Here is an 18,614-nt window from a genome sequence, read left to right on the forward strand (position 1 = left end):
CTTTGGCAAATTTTACCAAATATACAAGACATTACTGTTTGCATATCTAAATAACTCTCTGGTCTCATCTTCTCATTCTACTTATATTTCCCCAAATCTTGATATTTTATTCTTACTATTCTATACTATTTTATCACTTATTCTCTTAGGTAACTATAATTTCTCTGTGGAAAGAAACAAGCTGTAATATTTAAATAAATGCCATACCTATCACATATTTGGTATGTGTGTGAGTGTGCATTTACCTGAGTAAACAAAGTGGTTTTCTGTCCAGAGATGACTTTTAATGTCTGCTGTCCTTGTGCAGAGGATGTGCTGACTCCCAGTGTTCCTTGGACCACTGACCCCGTAGTCAGCTGTTTCCCAGATGTCTGGGGTGATGGCTGGCCAACTAAAAACGTGCCCTAAGTTACAAACAAAGACCTGATCAGTAATTTGTTAAGTTCAAATGACTTTAAATCACAAGGTCCCATATTATAAGCAACAATGCTCCTCTTCAATTCTACTATTCATCAAAACAAACAGAACAGCTCTGATCTCAGTGTCACTACAACAGCTATCCTTACTTCTCAAGTTTTGCACTTGAGTTACAGGGCAGGCTGCTGGAAGCTTAAGTTTTACAGTCTAGTCCTCACAGCTGGATTTAACCATTCCGACTGAAAACTATCCACCCTCTCACTAAGAACCAGGAACCAAAATTCCTTTCCCTTACTTGGAGATGAGCCAACACTAGCCACGAGGGGAAAGAAAGGATTATGGGAAAGCAAGATGGCAGAAACCTGTCCCTAACCTTGAATCCAATGTTAACTCCAAACCATAACTTGGAGTTATGGTACTATCTGTTTGGTTACTCCCATCTAAGAGAAAATTTTCAACTGCACACTAATACTATTCCAAACCCATGAGAGGCAACAGCATAGCAAACATCTCTCAGAAAGACCTGGGTTTAAACCCAAATTCTACCAACTAGCTCAGCAGAGAGATAATAGATAAGTTACTTAAGTCTTTCTGAATCTCTACTTGCTTGTCTCTCAAAGCACAGCAAGCCCCAAATAATACAAATTTGTAACATGGCTAAAATGTTATTAATAGTACTGACCCCGATTCCAGAGCTGTAAAGGTAAATCCACTACAATTAAAAGCAGTCGTTATAAATAACTAGGTGACTTAGCAGGTACCAGTGACAAACGACCATACCTGAGGGGTTTGCTTGAGGATGTAGGATGTGTATGTCAGATGCTGGGATATCCCTCCAGGGCCAGCAGGGTTCTGGGCTCCACTGGTTCCTCCTGCTCCTCCGCTGCTGCCGCCGCCTCCCCCACCACTACTGCTGCAGCCACCGCTGCCGCCAGCTGAGCCAGACTGGAGGTCTGAAAATGCAGTGAATGACAGCATAGTCATAAAAATACTGAGAGAAGGCTTAACAGAGAAAACAGATGAGCCAGAGCAATGTTGTCATGATGGCTGCATTCTTCCCCTCTCCTTCTTTCCTCCTTTTTTGGTGATACAGACTTCTGTGACAAGAGTGAGAATTTCCGGGTGCAAAGATGGAAACATATTTACTTCTGCCTGAATGGAAGTCGGACTAGTTCAGCTCTGAGTACTGAAATGAAGAACTTATCTTTGCAAGTGTTCTGGCTTAGCTGTGAGAGACTGAGTTGGATACATTTTCTAATCAGGTGTTTTTAATCAACACATAACAGGGTCGCAAAGAGTCAGACTGAAGCGACTTAGCAGCAGCAGCAACGTGCTCAGAAAAGAGCTCCTAAACTTTTTGGCATCTGATTCAATTTCAGTGAGACTGCTGGAATTTAGTGTAATTTTACAACACTCTCTTATTTTCCATCTCACCCTGCTCTGGAAAAAACTAAGACTTTCCTCATATTTATAATGACTATTTTGCTTTTCAAATTCCACTTTAAAGCCTTTGTACTCCTTTTTACTTTCTTTTTGGTGACATACAAAAACTAAACTCTAAGGGGCTCTCTGAATGTATTTCTGGAATACTTACATTGTCTTCTTACATAGCTAAAATTCTGACACATCACTGCTTAGGTATGAGGAAAAAACACCAGGGTGAGAAAGGGGAAACCACCCATTACAGTCAGTAAACAAAATCGTTGACTAGCTTCTGAAACTCAGTCCCCTGAAACCAAATTTCCCTGCCAAGTTTATGATGAATCTCTCCATCCAAAACTTTATTCCCTTTGACCTCAGTCCTGTGCTAACTGAACATTAATCAACCAGAGTCAGAAGACTAAAACTGCCATTGTTAATAACATCATTCATGTACTAAAACTGCTGTTGCAAATAACATCGCTGAAGTAAAACCTCAGTTTCTCCAGGGCAAGATGAGCAAACAGACCCCTAAGCCTTTGACCACCTGGCCAGAGAAACATAAACCAGAGACATGCTGACTCCCAAAACTATGACTAAGAAATGTCATGAGATGATTAACCTGGCTTCTCTGTTCTTCCCCTTTAAAAACCCTAGACTCAAAGATCAAGCTGGAGTGGACCTCAGACTTGTTTCCCACTTGCTTGGTTGGTGCCCTGCAATAAACCCTTACTCCGCTGCAAACTCCTCCTGTCAGAAACTGCCTTTCTGTACCATGGGCACACAAGCCCTTGCCTGGTTACAATTACACACTGCATTTTGGCAAGTGGCTAATTTCTAACGAACCTAATTGCTGTACCAATTATGCTTCTGACTCAGATAGAAGTAATTCCTCTTACCCTTTTAACACCACCCAAATTGTTTTTCACTGTATGTCAAAGCAAAAGTTTATATAAGTCTATAAGTATAAACCATTTATATAAGTATAAACCATCTAATTTCCTTGGGGCTTTACATCTCATACACTAAAGCTGAGCCTGTATTTCTCTCGCCATCTCCTAAACTAGCAAATTTAAGATGCACATCTAAATAATGGCAAGCAGAGACACTTGATTCCAATCCTATTCCCATCCCCTTCAAGATAAAAACAGGCATTCAGCAATCTTCTCAGGTGTTACCAGTTTTTAGATACCACTGACAGAAAGAACTCTTCATTTCCAGCTCAGTCTAGTCCCCAAAACAGCCTCAACATCCTCACCTCTTCAGTTTACTTGTTTCTGATCCCAGACTCTTCAGTAGATAAATCCAAGAAAACAGTGTCACCTCCCCCAAGACTATGATTATTTTAAAAATCCATTGCTAGTTAAAATATTTGTATGGTTTAAATCCATGTGGGCAAATGCCACCATGCTACCAAAACAAAGCTAAGAAAATGCTTCCTGAAGCAGGTAAGAACTGCCCCTCTGGTGGATGAGGTGAACATACTCAAAGACCCAAGAACCAAATGATTTAACGATGGACTCACTAGCATTGTTGGTAGCTCGCAGGATGGCTCCCTGGGGGATCAGCAACAGTTTTCCTTTGCCTGAAGGGTTCTTGCTGTTTGTTGTAAGGTAGAGTTTAGTGCCAGGAGGCAAGTTTGCCAAGTTGGCCAAATTAGTAGCTGGAAGCTGCAATGTTGCCATCACTAAAATGGTGAAAGGAATAAAGGGGAAAAAAACAAAGGAAAAACAGTAAGTTAAGTTGGAACTGAAGGCAATGCTAGTTCTAAAATTAAAACACAGGCAGAGTAATAAAATACTTATTCAAAAACATTAATAAACATGGTGGGAACGTAAACTGATACAGCCACTATGGAAGACAGTTTGGCGATTCCTTAAAAAACTAGGAATAAATCTACCATATGACCCAGTAATACCACTTCTAGGCATGTATCCCAAGGAAACGAAAATTGAAAAAGGCACATGTACCCCAATGTTCACTGCAGCACTATTTACAAAGCTGGGTCATGGAAGCAACCTAGATGTCCATCAAAAGATGAATGGATGAAGCAGCTGTGGTACATTTATACAATGGAATACTACTCAGCCATAAAAAGGAATGCATTTGAGTCAGTTCCAATGAGGTGGCTGAACCTAGAGCCTATGATACAGAGTGAAGTAAGTCAGAAAGAGAAAAGATATCATATACTAACACATATATGTGGAATCTAGAAGGATGGTACTGATGAACCTATCTGCAGGGCAGCAACGGAGATGCAGACATAGAGAACAGACTTGTGGACATGGGTGAGGGGGGAGGAATGAGAGGGTGGCATGAATGGAGAGACAGCATGGAAGCATATACACTACAATATGTAAAATAGATAGCCAGCGAAAATTTGATGACTCAGAGAACTCAAACCGGGGCTCTGTAAAAACCTAGAGGGGTGGGAAAGGGTGGGAGGTGAGAGGAAGGTTCAAGAGAGAGGGAACATATATACACTTAATGGCTAATTCATGTTGCTGTATGGCAAAAACCAAACCAATACTGGTAAAGCAATTATCCTTCAATTAAAAATAAATTAAAAAAAATAAACTCTACAGTTTGCTTCCTAGATGCACAATGCTTTAAAGGCTGATATTCTTAATTATCTTGCTAATTTAAAAATTTACATACTAGAAGAATCTGCTGTAAACTATAAAGAAGTTTATATCTGTATATAAATAGGGTGACCATATATCCTGGTTTGCCCAAAGCAGCTACAATTTATACCCATGTCCCAACTATGGGCTTCCAAGGTGGCGCTAGTGGTAAAGAACCCATCTGCCAATGCAGGAGATGTAAGCGATTTGGGTTCAATCCCTGGGTCAGAAGATCCCCTGGAGGAAGGCCTGGCAACCAACTCCAGTATTCTTACCTGGAGAATCCTATGGACAAAGGAGCCTGGCAGGTTATGGTCCATAGGGTTGCAAAGAGTTGGACACAACTCAAGCGACTTAGCACACAGCACCCACTATAAATATTAAGTGACTCAACTCTCAAAAGCACTATGGTTTAGACAATTAATGAAGTAATCACATTTCAAATGTGAAATAACATTTGTTTAAAGCCCCTTTATGGTCAATTTCTAGTAACGATGAATTTACTGATTTGAAACAAGAATTCTAGTCTCCCTCACTTCCTAAGAACTAAAAAACTCTACAGTCAACTACTGGCACATATACTATGAAACTATAATTCATCTTTCAAAAGTCTCACCCATCACTTACCACTTAGAATTTCCTTCTCAGTGCACATGGCTGTAAAACCTCTAACATGAAAACTTTCTGCAGTTATTTTGCATTAGAATCTCCACCAAACACACCCTACAGAACCACCTGAGCAGCCTCAGGGCAAGGACTCTCACTGCCTCCTCCTGCCTGCGAGAGTATTCTTCTCATTTACCACTTCACTGGGCAAAGCTTTGGGAGGCAGGAACCCTGGAAGTTGCCCCAAATAACCAGGAACTGATACTGAACTGAGGGCCATCTCTCTCCATTATGACCAGAACTAATCTCATCTTAAATCACTGTGTGTAGCAACCACGTCAGAACTGCAAACCTCTCTACCACGCACACCCAGTCCTGTCCCCATGGGGCTCAAAGTCCCTGATCTGAACCCATCCCCTCATACTTTCTTCCTTCACTTCCTCACTACGCCCCCAACCCCAGGAATTCATGCTGTGAATATACCTTCTAGAACCTTAGCCTCCTTGAACATTATCTCTTTTTGTGGTAATTAAAACTGTCAGTCCTCTGAAGATAAGACATCCCCAGGAATCCCCTAGCTATTTTCTGTTTTACCTCAATATCCGAGGCCAGAGCCAGGAGAGGAACATTTCTGCTCTGTAGTTTGGCTTTTAAACCATTATCACTGCTCACTCCAAGGGAGGAGAAAGAGCCCTGCCTCCTTTGAGATTCCTACTGAGCTATATCTCCCTCTCTTTTCTGCTCTCATTTCCTGAACTCTCAAGTCACTTCCCCTCATTTGCTGAAGGCAGACTCCTGACTCAAAAGTACTGTGCTCTATGCTAAAGACAATCATTCTCAGTGACAGCACTGTAGAAGACTTATTTAATTCTCTGCCTTCTTGGGTGCTATATCTTCCAAATTCCAAAGATCACTTCTTTTCCAGTCCATCTCGAACACTCATTTTTCTTTTTTAATTTATTTATTTTTAATTGAAGGATAATTGCTTCATAGTATTGTGCTGGTTTCTACCAAACATCAACATGAATCAGCCATAAGTCGAACACTCATTTTTAATGCCACAAGTGAACTCTGTCATCAGCAGCAATCCGTCACCTCTGACATCTTCATTTTGGACATTCACTACCCTTCTATCCTCCCAACTCACTGCAACCACTCTTTAGCCTCATCAAAAATTAGTACATATCAAATGCCTTAAGTATATTTCTTCCTGCCCTCACAGAAACAACACATCAAGGACTAAAACATTCAAAGTGTTTAAACTTTTATTTAGTAGAGAATGCTTTAGTCAAGTATCTCCAAATGCTGCTGGCAAATGAATATACCAAGACCTTAAATCTGAAATAGAACCCAAAGTGGAAATGAGGACAAATGAGAATTATTCTTCAGACTTGAAAGCAGTATCAAGAAATATACTCTATTTCAACTGTCTTTATCTCTCTCTTTCACACACACACCTTAAAGCAGAAGCATTATTGATCTCTATGTAAAACGTTACATGAAAAAGATAAACACGTCTTTATAAAACTCCTTACAACTTCAACCTACTAAGTTTTCCTAGAGAGAACCAAATAGCAAATAAAATCACTAGCACAGAGCATTTTGAAAGGGGCTGGTGCCGAAAGGGCCCTCAATTAGTATCAGTACCTGAACCCTGGGATCCACTCTTCTGGGGGCCAGCAGCAGTGACCTGAGCCTTGGTTAAGGTCTGCACCGGCTGAGCGACAATGGTTCCTCCACCTCCACTCACAATTGCCTTGGCAACTCCTTGGGTCACAACTTGCTTTGGACCAACTGCTTTGGCGACAGACGAGCTGGCCTTGGCTACAAGGATCTGACCACCACTGATTGCCACAGCCTGCTTCACTGTTGAAGGCAGAGTAGACCCAACTGGGACCCCAACAACCTGTTCAAAACAGAGAAGAATCCAGCAGTGCTTCTTCTCATAGTCCTCCAAGGTCTTAGAACAGCACAGTCACTGTGTTCCAGCAAAGAACAAAGCAAACTCCTAGACACAACACATATACTGTCTAATTCAGCTTCTAGGAATGCTATCTATGACGTGAAGAGCAGTATTTCTCACAATCTGGATGTTATTACAATAAAGCGTTACAGCTTTTGTCTTAGCCCCAGCTACTATTTATAACTTACTTTAATTACAAAAAGTAGTATATATTAAAAAAAAATACTTAGAACAAACAGGAATAAAAAGGAAAAAATAAAACTCTACTCACCTTGAAATAATCTAAAATTTTTACTGCAGTATTTATTTACTTCGGATTCTTTTTAATGTACATTTTGAAACAAAGATTAGGATATATATAGTTTTATAATTTTTAAATTTAACATCATGTTACAATGCTATTATTTTTCAAAAACACTTTTAGGAGAACAAAAAATAATGTATTAGGATAGATATACCATAATCGAAGTAAATATTTCACTGCTGTATCATTATTTAGGTAACTTTAAACTTCACATTATGAAAACTGCAATAAACATTCTCATATATAAACTATAAACTCCACTATATACTTTTAAATATCACCTCTTTATTAATTCCTTCTGTGCTTTCTCTGTCTGAAACAATTATTTCTTCATCATTAGAACATCTAGCAATTAATGTCATTCATTATATGGTATAACATGTGACACCTCTTCCAACTGATTTTTAAGAAAAGTTATCTTTTTCTATACTCTCTAATCTTTTCTTTCCTTAAAGGTAGACATTCAGTTAAAAAAGAAAAAGAGTAAGCTAGAAAAACATTTAATTCAATTTTTTTAAAAAAGGTTCCAGCACCCAACAATGAAAGTTAGAAATAGGTTGTCCTGAAAAGACTATAAACTCTTTCAAGTAAGAAAATACTAAAAAAAAAAAAAAAAAAAGAAAATACTTTGGAGCTCTTTTAAAATAAGGTCAATAGTAGGATTTTCAATTAGAAGAAACAACTTAATTAATGGAAAACTGGGGCAGGGTTTCCCACTTCCCAGTTCTTTATTTTATAAAAAGAACTCACCAGAAACTAGATAAAAAGACTTCTATAATAAGGTTATAAGAACAGCAAAAGATCTGCCTTCTAAAAGCAAAAAAGAGAAGTACTTTTCGACCATCAGACTGGAGGGGAAAGTTTTAAAGCCTGATAATACCAAGAACTGGCTAGAGGATATGGGGAGACAGGAACTTTTGTTCACTGCTGGTAGAAAGATAAATTTGTCCAGCCACTCCAGAGGTTACTGGGATAGCTACTAAAACTGAAAATTCACCCTATTAAAGCAGTTCTCCTTTTAGGAATATATCCCAGCTGAACTCCAACATCTGTTCTCTGCTTCTCTCTCACAGTAGTAGAACCTCCAATTTCAGGTATGGTCATGGCCATACAGAATACTATTTCCCAGCTCCTTCACATCTCGGTTTGACATCTCCTTTCTGGCTAAAAGGACAGGAACAGAAGTGATGTGTGCAACTTTTCAGTTCTGCTCTCCCTAAAACCCCTTCCCCTTCCCTCTTCCTGCTGATCAGAAATGTGAACATGGTGGCATGAGATGAAGTGGCCCACAGGATGAAAACCAAATTTTGAAAATGACAGAGAAACACGATGGAGTCTATATTCTTGAGGACTGTGAAACCAACACACCAGAACTGCCTACTGGTCTTTTATGTGTGAGAGAAATAAGCTTATTTAAAAGCTTCTGGTTTGGGAATTTCTGTTCTAGTAGTTGAACTTTTTTCCTAGGATGTCTGTCTTTACATTTCCAAAATATATCACACTTAGTAATCCATTGACTAAGCTAAATTACATATAATCTATTTTCATGTTCCTAAATTAACAAAGAAAACAAAGATCTAAAAGGAAAATAATATATGCATATGATATCACTTACATGTGGAATATAAAAAAAATACAACTAGTGAATATAACAAAAAAGAACAAACTAGTAGTTACCAGTGGGGAAATGGAAGGGAGGAGGGGTAGTACAGGGATAGAGGATTAAGACATGCAAACCATTAGGTACAAAATAAGCTACAAGGGTACAACACAGGGAATACAGTCAATATTTTGTAAGTATAAATAGAGTATAACATTTAAAAGTTGTGAATCACTACACTGTACACCAGTAACATATAGTACTGTACACAAACTATACCTCAATGTAAAAAAAAGGAAAATAATATATACATGCATGTATTTTAATTTTTCTCCCCTATCCCATGCATCTGGCTTGCTTTTCCCTCCTTGTGCCAGCCTCTATCCTCACACTCAACTGCTTCAAAATGTCCAGAATATGATGTACCTAATCTCTCCAAGAGCCAAATAAAACATCACCATGTTGGCCACAGGAGGGCAGTTTTTATCAGCAGAGCCTGTCCATTAAGAACAGACCACTTACAAGATGAACTACCCTTCCTTTTTTCTAAAACACTGAGGAGAATAAGGAAGCCTGGCATTCTACTGGGGAAAACCCTATGCAGGGTTTATGTCTATGACACCACAGCTAAGTCTCTTACGTAGGACACTGTAACCCCAAACTAGCTTAAAAAAAGAAAAAAACAAAACAAACAAAACCACAATGTTTTGGCCTACAGCCTGAAATCACCTACCAACTGTTCTCTTCTTCCCCTCCCACAACACTTGTCTCTACTTTCCAAGTTTCCTTCTATCAACAGTTTCACAAAGCAGTTTCACTTTTGTTCTGCACTGTTACAAACACTTAACTCTGATTCATGCTTTGATTCGGTGTTTTTATTCCTGCCCTCCCTGTGCACTAGAGACTTCTGCAAGTCAGAAACTAGAAACCTGAAGCTGAGGATACGAATCCTCACTCCAGATGTGATTTTCACTCCAGACACTAAAAAATACAGCCACTTACGATTTAGTTCTCAATGACAGCAACTATTCCATGGTACTCACACATCGGACATCTCACATAACATTATATGCCATCACTGATTTAGCACCTGCTCTGTGTGAGGTCCTCTAAATACAATGATCTCTAATTCTCCTACAGCACTGAAAGGCAAAGAAAGGGTAATGTTCCCTTTTATTAGATGAAAAAATAAGGCTCAGAGAGATGAATCCGCCCAGTTCACACAAGTAATAAGTGGCTGAGATCTAAGTGCGTAACAATCTCTAATTACAAAGCTCATGCTCTTTTAACTAAACCACACTGCTTCCTTCTCATGTGAACCACCTGTGACAACTCCTTAGTTGTCTCTTTCTTGACAAAAGCAGCACCTCTATCCCTATGAAAAAACTAAGCTGTTATTTCTTTTGTGCCAAAGCTGTGTGGAAGGTAAAAGTACCATTCTGTTCATCCTTCTGTTTTCTGGCTTGCTTTCTCTCACTGCACCTCAGCAATAAGAGGGACAGCCTGTATGTGCACACAGCTTCTTATCTTGAGTCTAAAGCAGGTACTAAATTTCTGGAATAGATGTCTTTTCTCATGTTCTGCAGCTTCTCTGCAAATTTTTCACACTTCTGTGGCTTTTCTTATCAGGTGCCTTTACATTTTATTCAAGGCACGGTTTTATTCTAGCACAAACCCATCATCCACTTTCCCTTGTTCCTACCTTGCCATTAGGCAGGTGGCAATGTGACAAAAATGCCAATATTACTGGGTGAACAGATTTGCAAAATGCAAAAGTAGCAAAAAGTGGAAACATCTCAGAGTTTCTGAGGACAAAGAGTAAAGCTATAATGATTCAAAACCCAAATCAGAAATACCATGTATTTCTAGGTGAACTAAAATAGATTTTAAACAACATATAGGACATGTCTACATGTCTGAGTATGAAGTCCAGATGACAATAACTGATTCACAAAAGGAATCTGGACAAAATGCTTATCCCTGAGGCCAAAACAAGGGAAGAAGCATCAGGAAGTAGCTGGGGGTTGCCTGTTTTAGTGATTCTGCCTGTGGAAACCCCCAAGTCAGATGTGATGCTATAGCTCTATGGTTCTTAAATTTGCCTGATTATGAGTCAACAGGAAAGCTTGTTAAAAATCCAAACTCCCAGGGTCCCCAAGAAGTTCTGATCAGTAAGTCTGAGATGGGGGCCTCAATATCTATACATTCTTAATCATCAGTCTTATAAGCAGGTAAGTCTGGGAAAGTAGTTAATGAACTCTTACAGATTTTAGAACCGCCTATAATGCTATGAATTTTTAACTCAATCTACATGCAGCTATCTAGACTAACCAAAATATCTAAAACCTTTTCCTATTTTAAAGTTGAAAAGCAAGCACTTCACATACTTGTAATAGCTTTAGGATATATCTGCCCTAAATTAAGTGAAATAATTTTAACTCTGGATGTTCTAAAAGCATGCTGAGGTTACAGACAATGGCTCACAAATTTTAACAGGTCCAGAATGGGGAGTTTTGGAGTCACTGGACCTGGGTTCAAATTCTCTGTCACTTATTGTAATAGCTGTATGCTCTCAAGGAAGTTGCTTAACCTCTCAGAGTCACAACTTCCTCATTTGTAGAACGGCGGTGAAAATAGCCACCTTGCAAGGTTGTCTGAGGATTAAGACAATACATAAATAAAAGCAGGATAAACTCTGGCACTCCTAAGCACCACAGATACAGGGAAACATGCATCTCTGCTTTACAATTCTCCCAATATGTAAATTCCCCAAACCTCCAGATAATAAAGAAAATAAACTCTCTAAGGAGCCAGGAATCACTCAACAGATCACACAGCTAGGACATTAAGAGGTAGAAACTATAGCACTCTCCTATCAGAAATAAACAACAGTAGACATCGATCCTTTCTGTTACCCACTTTAGACATGAATTAAGTATACAGTTGTGTCCACGACATCAATTGCCTTTACTGCCAGAGAGATAACACAGTGTTGCTTCGCCTCTTGGACTGTCACCGGCCCCTCTACAAAACATGTTCCTGCTCTTGTCAATGACTATGGCAAGAACAGGTAGATTTAACATTGACTTTCATCCACAAGCTTTCCCAGGATCATCAATGATGCTCTCACCCCGAATCTTTGCAGCACGTGGCCATGACTCAGGCAAGCAACGTTCACTGACAGGTTGACTTCCCCACCCTTACCCAACACGAACCTTGGAGGGCTGAATCTTTGGTGACTGGGCCGTCCCTTCTCCAGCAGCTAGAACCTGTTTTTGAGGGGACACAGCTATCATGTGACCCCCTTTCACAGTCACATACTGAGGGAGTGGTGACTGGCTGGCAGCTCCTGTTGTGGGTACATGAGAGGCTTCACCAGGTTCTTGTTTGATGATTACCTTGCAACAAACATGATAATGACACTGAATAAACAGTCCATGAACAATGCTACTAATATTTGAATTTACTCCGTCTGTAGGAATTAACGAAGCCTGGTCTGTAAAAAATGACTCCACTAGGTGGGTAAAAATACTGCTTAAATATAGCCTTAAATCAGCATGCATGCATGCTCAGTAGTGTTCAACTCTTTGCAACCCCAAGGATGGTAGCCCACCAGGCTTCTCTGTCCATGGGATTTCTCAGGCAAGAATACTGGAGTGGGTTGTCATTTCCTTCTCCAGAGGATCTTCCTGACCCAGAGACTGAACCCACGTCTCCTGTGGCTCCTGCACTGGCAGGTATTCCTTTACCACTGAGCCACCTGGGAAGCCTAATACAGCCCGTAATAGCTATTAAAGGGACCAAAAATAGGGTGTGGACTTGATCCAGTGTATCTGCAAACCAATCTGGTCATTTGTTTTAGGCACTGGTGGCAAAATGGCACTAGAGAGAAATGCACTGTTGATGCTTGCTGAAGTTCCCATCTTTCTGAACTCCAGGGGAAGCCCTGTCAATACCACTAAACAAATGGAAGCACGTCCTGGAAGTAGGATCCAGTCTTACAGATGAAACACACTAAAAAAAGTTTCATGCTGTGGGGTGGTAGCATCAATCAACTCCAACGTGACACAAAAAAGATTCTGTAACAAGAACTTATCAACTTGTGGGATAATCCCCTCATGAATACTTACTTTTGTGAAAGCTCCAAGTCCTCCAGTTATAGGTTTGGGGCTTTGAACTTTAGGGTGACTCCCAATTGGGCAAAGAGGTGGCATAGATGCAAACAAAGAATCCTCCTGCTGTGTTTGTAAAAATACGTATTGTACAGTTAGGATAAAGTCAGTGATTTCAGACACTCTAGTCACTTATATTTAATACAAGCCTGTGACATTCTCCAGCAAAATACACCAAAAAGCAAAACAAAACCCCAAAACTCTTTGGGGTCTTCCAAGTCCACCTGCATTTTAATTATTGCTTTTGAGGCTAATTCAAAGTAAGGCTGTAACTTGGCAAGAACCCACTCATCTGTGCCCACTATAAGCTGCAAAGATGCCTATCATACAATCTCTAATGTCTGGTTGACTCTGGTTTCATGTCCAGTCCCCTGCCAGACGCTACTGAAGGACAGATACTATATTCTATTTCCTTTTCTATCCCTAGAGTCTAGGCACTGAATAACAAATAATGTAACAGGTAGTTACACTGTTTCAGTATGCACACCCTTTTAACACTACTTGTAACTTGATGTGTTACCCTTACTCTGGAATAAATACTCAGGATGGAGAGGGCTATTTTTCACTAAGAATTTTAAAAACAATACAGCAAAAAGAACAATTAGCAAGGCAACAAGGGTCAAAATTCAAAATTACTGTCATTTGTCTCTAGTTCTCAAATACAAAGCCAACTCTGAGAGGCAATTTTCCAAAATGTTGGGGACAAGCAACAAAGTTAAGAGCACTGCTTAACTGTAATGAAATACCATCAACAAACATGAAAAAATATACTGGTAGAGAATTAAGGCCATTAAGGGAGTTTTTACAATTCAGGTATTCTTATAATACAGTGATCACAGACTACACTGAATTTAGAGAAAAACCTCGCCTTGGATCAGAAAACTATTCAGTATCATCACCATTAAGTGCCTAAATAAAGAAATGCTGTATTAGCACTAGTCACATAAGAGATGATCTCTGAATTTTCAGGAATTCTCAAACAGGAGTTTTTACCTCAGAGGCTCTAGCCGTAAGGTAGCCAAGGCAATGACAGGCTGAATAACCAATCCAACAGTGCTGACTGTCTCTGCCAAACAGTGAGCAGATAACTAGCGCTATGATCTGAACAAATCAGATCTTATTTGGGGCTCTAAATTTCAAAGGACTTCTTATACTGAAGAAGGTGGGGGAGGGGGGAAATAGACTGTAGAAAGAGAAGAATTATTACTCTATTAAAAAAAAATGTATAACAAAGCTGTCCAAACAACAACAAAAAAATCATAGGTAAGGGAAGGAAGTTTGGAGTACTTGATTTTTATGATACTTTTTAGCTTGAAGATTCTACTTTATGAGATCTGCAGTATCACCTGACAAATTCTGGCTCAACCGGAATGTACCATTTTAGAAACTAGCAAAGTGCAATAAGAATGTTACCTTGACAGCAGATGTTACAAAACTACTTCCATGAATTTTAGGAATTGGGGAACCTGTTCCTTGGGAGGCCTGAGAGGCAGTAGAGAGCTTGCTGGTAGGACTTCCTGACAAGAAAAGTCGATTTAAAAACAAAATATCAACAAAGTAAAATTTACAAAATGGAATTTTGAAGCCATTTTCCACCACCCTGCCCTTCTCCCCACTATTTACTGTTCATTTTGAAGGGTTAAAAATTTACAACCAGGAGATTATTATAGAAAAAACACTTAAGGAATCATCCCATTAAGTTGACCACTTCATCCTAAAAAGGGACAAGAAGCTAATAAGGAAGTATAGTAGAATAAGTAAACTAAGTAGACATTATGTATCTGTACTTTTATAGAAAGAGATACTGTAACATAATGGTGCTGGTTATTTCACAATGTGCCAAAATGTATGCATTCAACTGAATCCGAGTTCCTTCAAAGTAGTTTCACTAGCAGGTTACACCTATTGCAAAATACTGACAGCATTAAACAGTTTGTACTCTATAAGTACAACTGTCTTTAGAATCTGATAAAAATAAGTCACATTATCAACAGTCCACAGTAGTCAAGACTAAAAACGGACTAATTTGGTCACCTCTTCCATTTACTAAACTTGCCTGCAGAGACTGGCTTATTCCCAAAACTAAACATCCTCAAAGGACACCTTCTCAGCATCTGTAAGTGTATTCAAAAGGGAATCTCTGAAAGTAGCATTTTCTTAAAGGAGTTCTATAATTATAATCACTGTTAAAGAACATAACTTTTCCAAATACTTGCAAAGGCCCAAATACATTAATCTGTGTTAAAAATCAAGTAAGTTTAAAAAAAATATGTCTCATTATAGTCATTCCTCTTATTTCATTTCTCTTCATTAGACGTGAAGGCTACAGGAAAGTTTACACAGAGGAGCATGTGTTTAAACAGTTGATTGAAAAGAATAAGTAAAATGTTTTAAGTACCTCAAAGAAATCTGAAAAGCACTCTATTTACTTGAGGTTACAATAAGCACAGTGAATCCAAAGACTTCTTATTCTTCCCATTACAGTTTTTTAAAAAAAAAGTAACTAGAGAGTTCAGTTTCCTTCCCACCTGCAAGTTTTATCTAATTCGCAGAAAAGTAAAGATTACCTTCATCACTGAGGAAAAACACATATGGCTTGGAAAGCTATTCCTGTTCTAAAGCTTATTTTGGAAAATTTAATAACTATGTTGTCCAAAAAAAAAATACCTTCTAAATGAGAATAAAATCTACATTTTTCTCTTTTAAGAAAATTAATTATGACTCAGTTTGAATCTTTAGAAAAAAAACTTAATTTCTAGAAACACAACTTTAACAAAAAGTAAATCTCTCGGAGAAAGAGCACTGGAGTCACTCTTATATATTCCCTCCTCCTGTTCATGGTTGAAGATTTCATTCTCCCATTATCTGGCTACTAAGTCACCTTGGGGATTGCATGATTATTGTTCAGTTCAAACACACACCTGCAGTAGGAGTGGAGGCTCCAATAACCTGCCCTGGCTTGTCCACGATAACATAAGGATTATTAATAACAGAACTGGTAGTGCCTTGCTTCACATGGACTGGAGTGGAAGTTGGGGTTCGAGGCAATGGCGAAGGACTTGGGGTTGATATGGGGGAACCTTTATTAATGAAAAAGAAAAACAAAATAAACTAAACAAAAGAGATATATTCAGTCTATCTAAGAGGATGCTAAAGAAAATGGAAGAGGGGCAGAGCCACCAGGATCAAGGTGACAAACTGGGAGAGAGAATGAAATTTTAAGTTTCAGATACTGGGAGCAGCAGCAGCAGCTGAGGCCAGGGACTAGAGTATTTCACTCTCTACACCCTTATCCATGGACCAGCAGAAGCAGCAGTAACAGCAGCAAAGAGCCTGTTAGGAATAGATTCTGAGGTCCTACCCTAGATCTACTGGATATAAATCAGTATTTTAACAAGAGCCCCCCAGCAGCACATTGAAGTTCAAAACCAAGTGCTTTAGATAAGTGTGAAACTGCTGAATCCCTAGGTAACAACAACTTGTTCTAATACTGGTTGTTATAATACTGGTTACACTTGAAGACACTACAGTGAGGGAGGAAATCACTAAGTGAACATCTCAACTTAGGAACCAAGTCTTGATTGGCAATGAATTTCTGATAGGAAAATATGAAACTCACGCACCCAAAAGTATCTCTCAATACCATGTCACAGACACAATCCAGAGATCCATGTTTCCATAGAACACTCTCAAAGGTTACCAACCAACACGCCATTAAACACCCTCAACTGGCAGTGATCAAATCGGTCATTCATGAGTTTCTCTAAACTTCAAAACAATTTATATATTCAGGCAACTCCATCTCTGAAGCAGCAAGTTCCAAAATGCTTCTAATTGGGGGTGGGGTGGGGTGTAAAATTACACGTTCTTTACCTATCATCAGTTTCAAGGACTTGGATCATAGTTCTGCTTAGCTATTTTTAGCACTGAAGAATATCCCCCGCCCTTCATTTAAGTATTATATAGAGTCCTCCCTCTGCCTAGGTATTTCTATTGACTTTCTTTCATGTCTTCTCTGAGGCGGCACAGCCAAAACTATAAAGCATATTTGTACTAGAAGTTTACCTAACATAAATGTAAAACTTGTGATGAAGTGGACAATTCAACCTCAGTGAAAGTGAAGCCTCAGAACTACCTACTCATCAAAGGAATGAGTAAATTTGTAGTGTGGCTAGTGAGTGTAAAACATATCTCAACTTCAAACCAACCCCTGAAGCTCAACTACAAACCAAAGGCCACAAAGTTTTCTCTGTTGTTAGTCACTCTGGTTTCCAAATATAATCCTCGAACTTAATTCCTACCTTAGCTTTCCATCAGACATCCTAGCAAACAATTTACCTGTGCTGATTCTAGATGAAAATTTGACTGCCTTGAATTTTCTTTCTTTCCTCATTCAATCGTTTCTGTATGGATGACTCATTTCTATTTTGTGACACTTCGGCTTTGCAAAGCAATAGTGATTAACCTTCTGGGTTTTCTGTTGCTGTTGTCTGGTTGGTTGTTTTGCCATGCGGCATGCAGGATCTTAGTTCTCTACCAGGGATCAAACTTGTGTCCCCTGCAGTGGAAGTGCAGCTTTAACCACTGGACTGCCAGGGAAGTCCCTAGCTTGCTTGCTAACTAAACAAAAATCCTGCTAAGAAGAAGTTAAAAAAAAAAAAAACCAACCAAAACCACTTTGCTTTGTCATTCTAACAATTTTTAAACACACCAACTTCACATACACCATGTATACCTGAGACAATCTTGCAGCTCATGGTGATAGGCTGGAAGGATTTTCCAGGTGACTCAGGGTTAGGAATCTGACCTTGTGGCACAATTTTGCAGCTCGATGCTATTGGCTGAAAAGCTGAATTGCCATGAGAACAAAAGGTAACCTTCTGGGATGTTGTCATTTTGGTGGGTGTTCGTTCCAATGAAGATGGCAAAGAATAAAATGTAGTGTGTCTCTCAGCTTCAGTGTTGGCTGGGAATCCTTCTTGAAATGAAAGAGGCAAATAAGTCATCAATCACTCTGAAATTTCTTATCATTTCAATAACCATTTAAGCCATTTACCAGTAGTAAACAGAGCAGACAGGTATTTAATACTGCTTTATATATTTTGGGGTGAAATGTAAATATCACACCTACAATCATATTTCATTAAAATGCTTCTTTCAAAAAAATCAGAAAATATATTAACAGTATATAATAAAATTTATGCAAGTTCATTATGTTTCAATTTATATATGAATTGAAAAACTGTTCAAAGAGGAAGAACTCAAAAGAAAGCACATGCTTAATCTAATGACATCCTGTTTTATTAAATGCCCATAAAAATGATGCAACTAAAATTTAAGAGGAATAAAGTTGAGATTTCTATAAAAGAACTAAAATATTAACACACATTAAAATGTAGGCTTACCAATTAAATCAATATGATTCAGAATAAATTTTATATTGTATTTGTATGTGTTACATAAGTGAACACCTAAATACTTTATTATATGCTTATATACCTATTAAATG

At 38.7% G+C, this 18,614-nt stretch overlaps 1 protein-coding gene across 7 annotated transcripts in view; it reads right to left on the reverse strand.

The window, feature by feature from the left end:
• YEATS2 (YEATS domain containing 2) overlaps nt 1-18,614 on the reverse strand; it is a 97,023-nt gene that overhangs the window by 27,210 nt on the left and 51,199 nt on the right. For 4 of the 7 annotated variants that reach the window (XR_006270368.1, XM_043473581.1, XM_043473583.1 and 1 more), the window contains 9 exons: nt 17,841-18,083; nt 16,027-16,185; nt 14,519-14,622; nt 13,064-13,171; nt 12,149-12,331; nt 6,714-6,972; nt 3,362-3,523; nt 1,198-1,370; nt 246-404 (listed from right to left, as the gene is read on the reverse strand). Coding sequence is in view for 6 of the 7 variants with exons in the window: in XM_043473581.1 (XP_043329516.1) it covers nt 246-404; nt 1,198-1,370; nt 3,362-3,523; nt 6,714-6,972; nt 12,149-12,331; nt 13,064-13,171; nt 14,519-14,622; nt 16,027-16,185; nt 17,841-18,083 (1,550 nt within the window). In the remaining variant the exon portion in view is untranslated. The remainder of the gene's footprint in view (nt 1-245; nt 405-1,197; nt 1,371-3,361; nt 3,524-6,713; nt 6,973-12,148; nt 12,332-13,063; nt 13,172-14,518; nt 14,623-16,026; nt 16,186-17,840; nt 18,084-18,614) is intronic. The other 3 variants (XM_043473584.1, XM_043473585.1, XM_043473586.1) reach the window with 3 other exon arrangements.

Source organism: Cervus canadensis, chromosome 7 (genome assembly GCF_019320065.1).
Source record: "Cervus canadensis isolate Bull #8, Minnesota chromosome 7, ASM1932006v1, whole genome shotgun sequence".
NCBI lineage: Eukaryota > Metazoa > Chordata > Mammalia > Artiodactyla > Cervidae > Cervus > Cervus canadensis.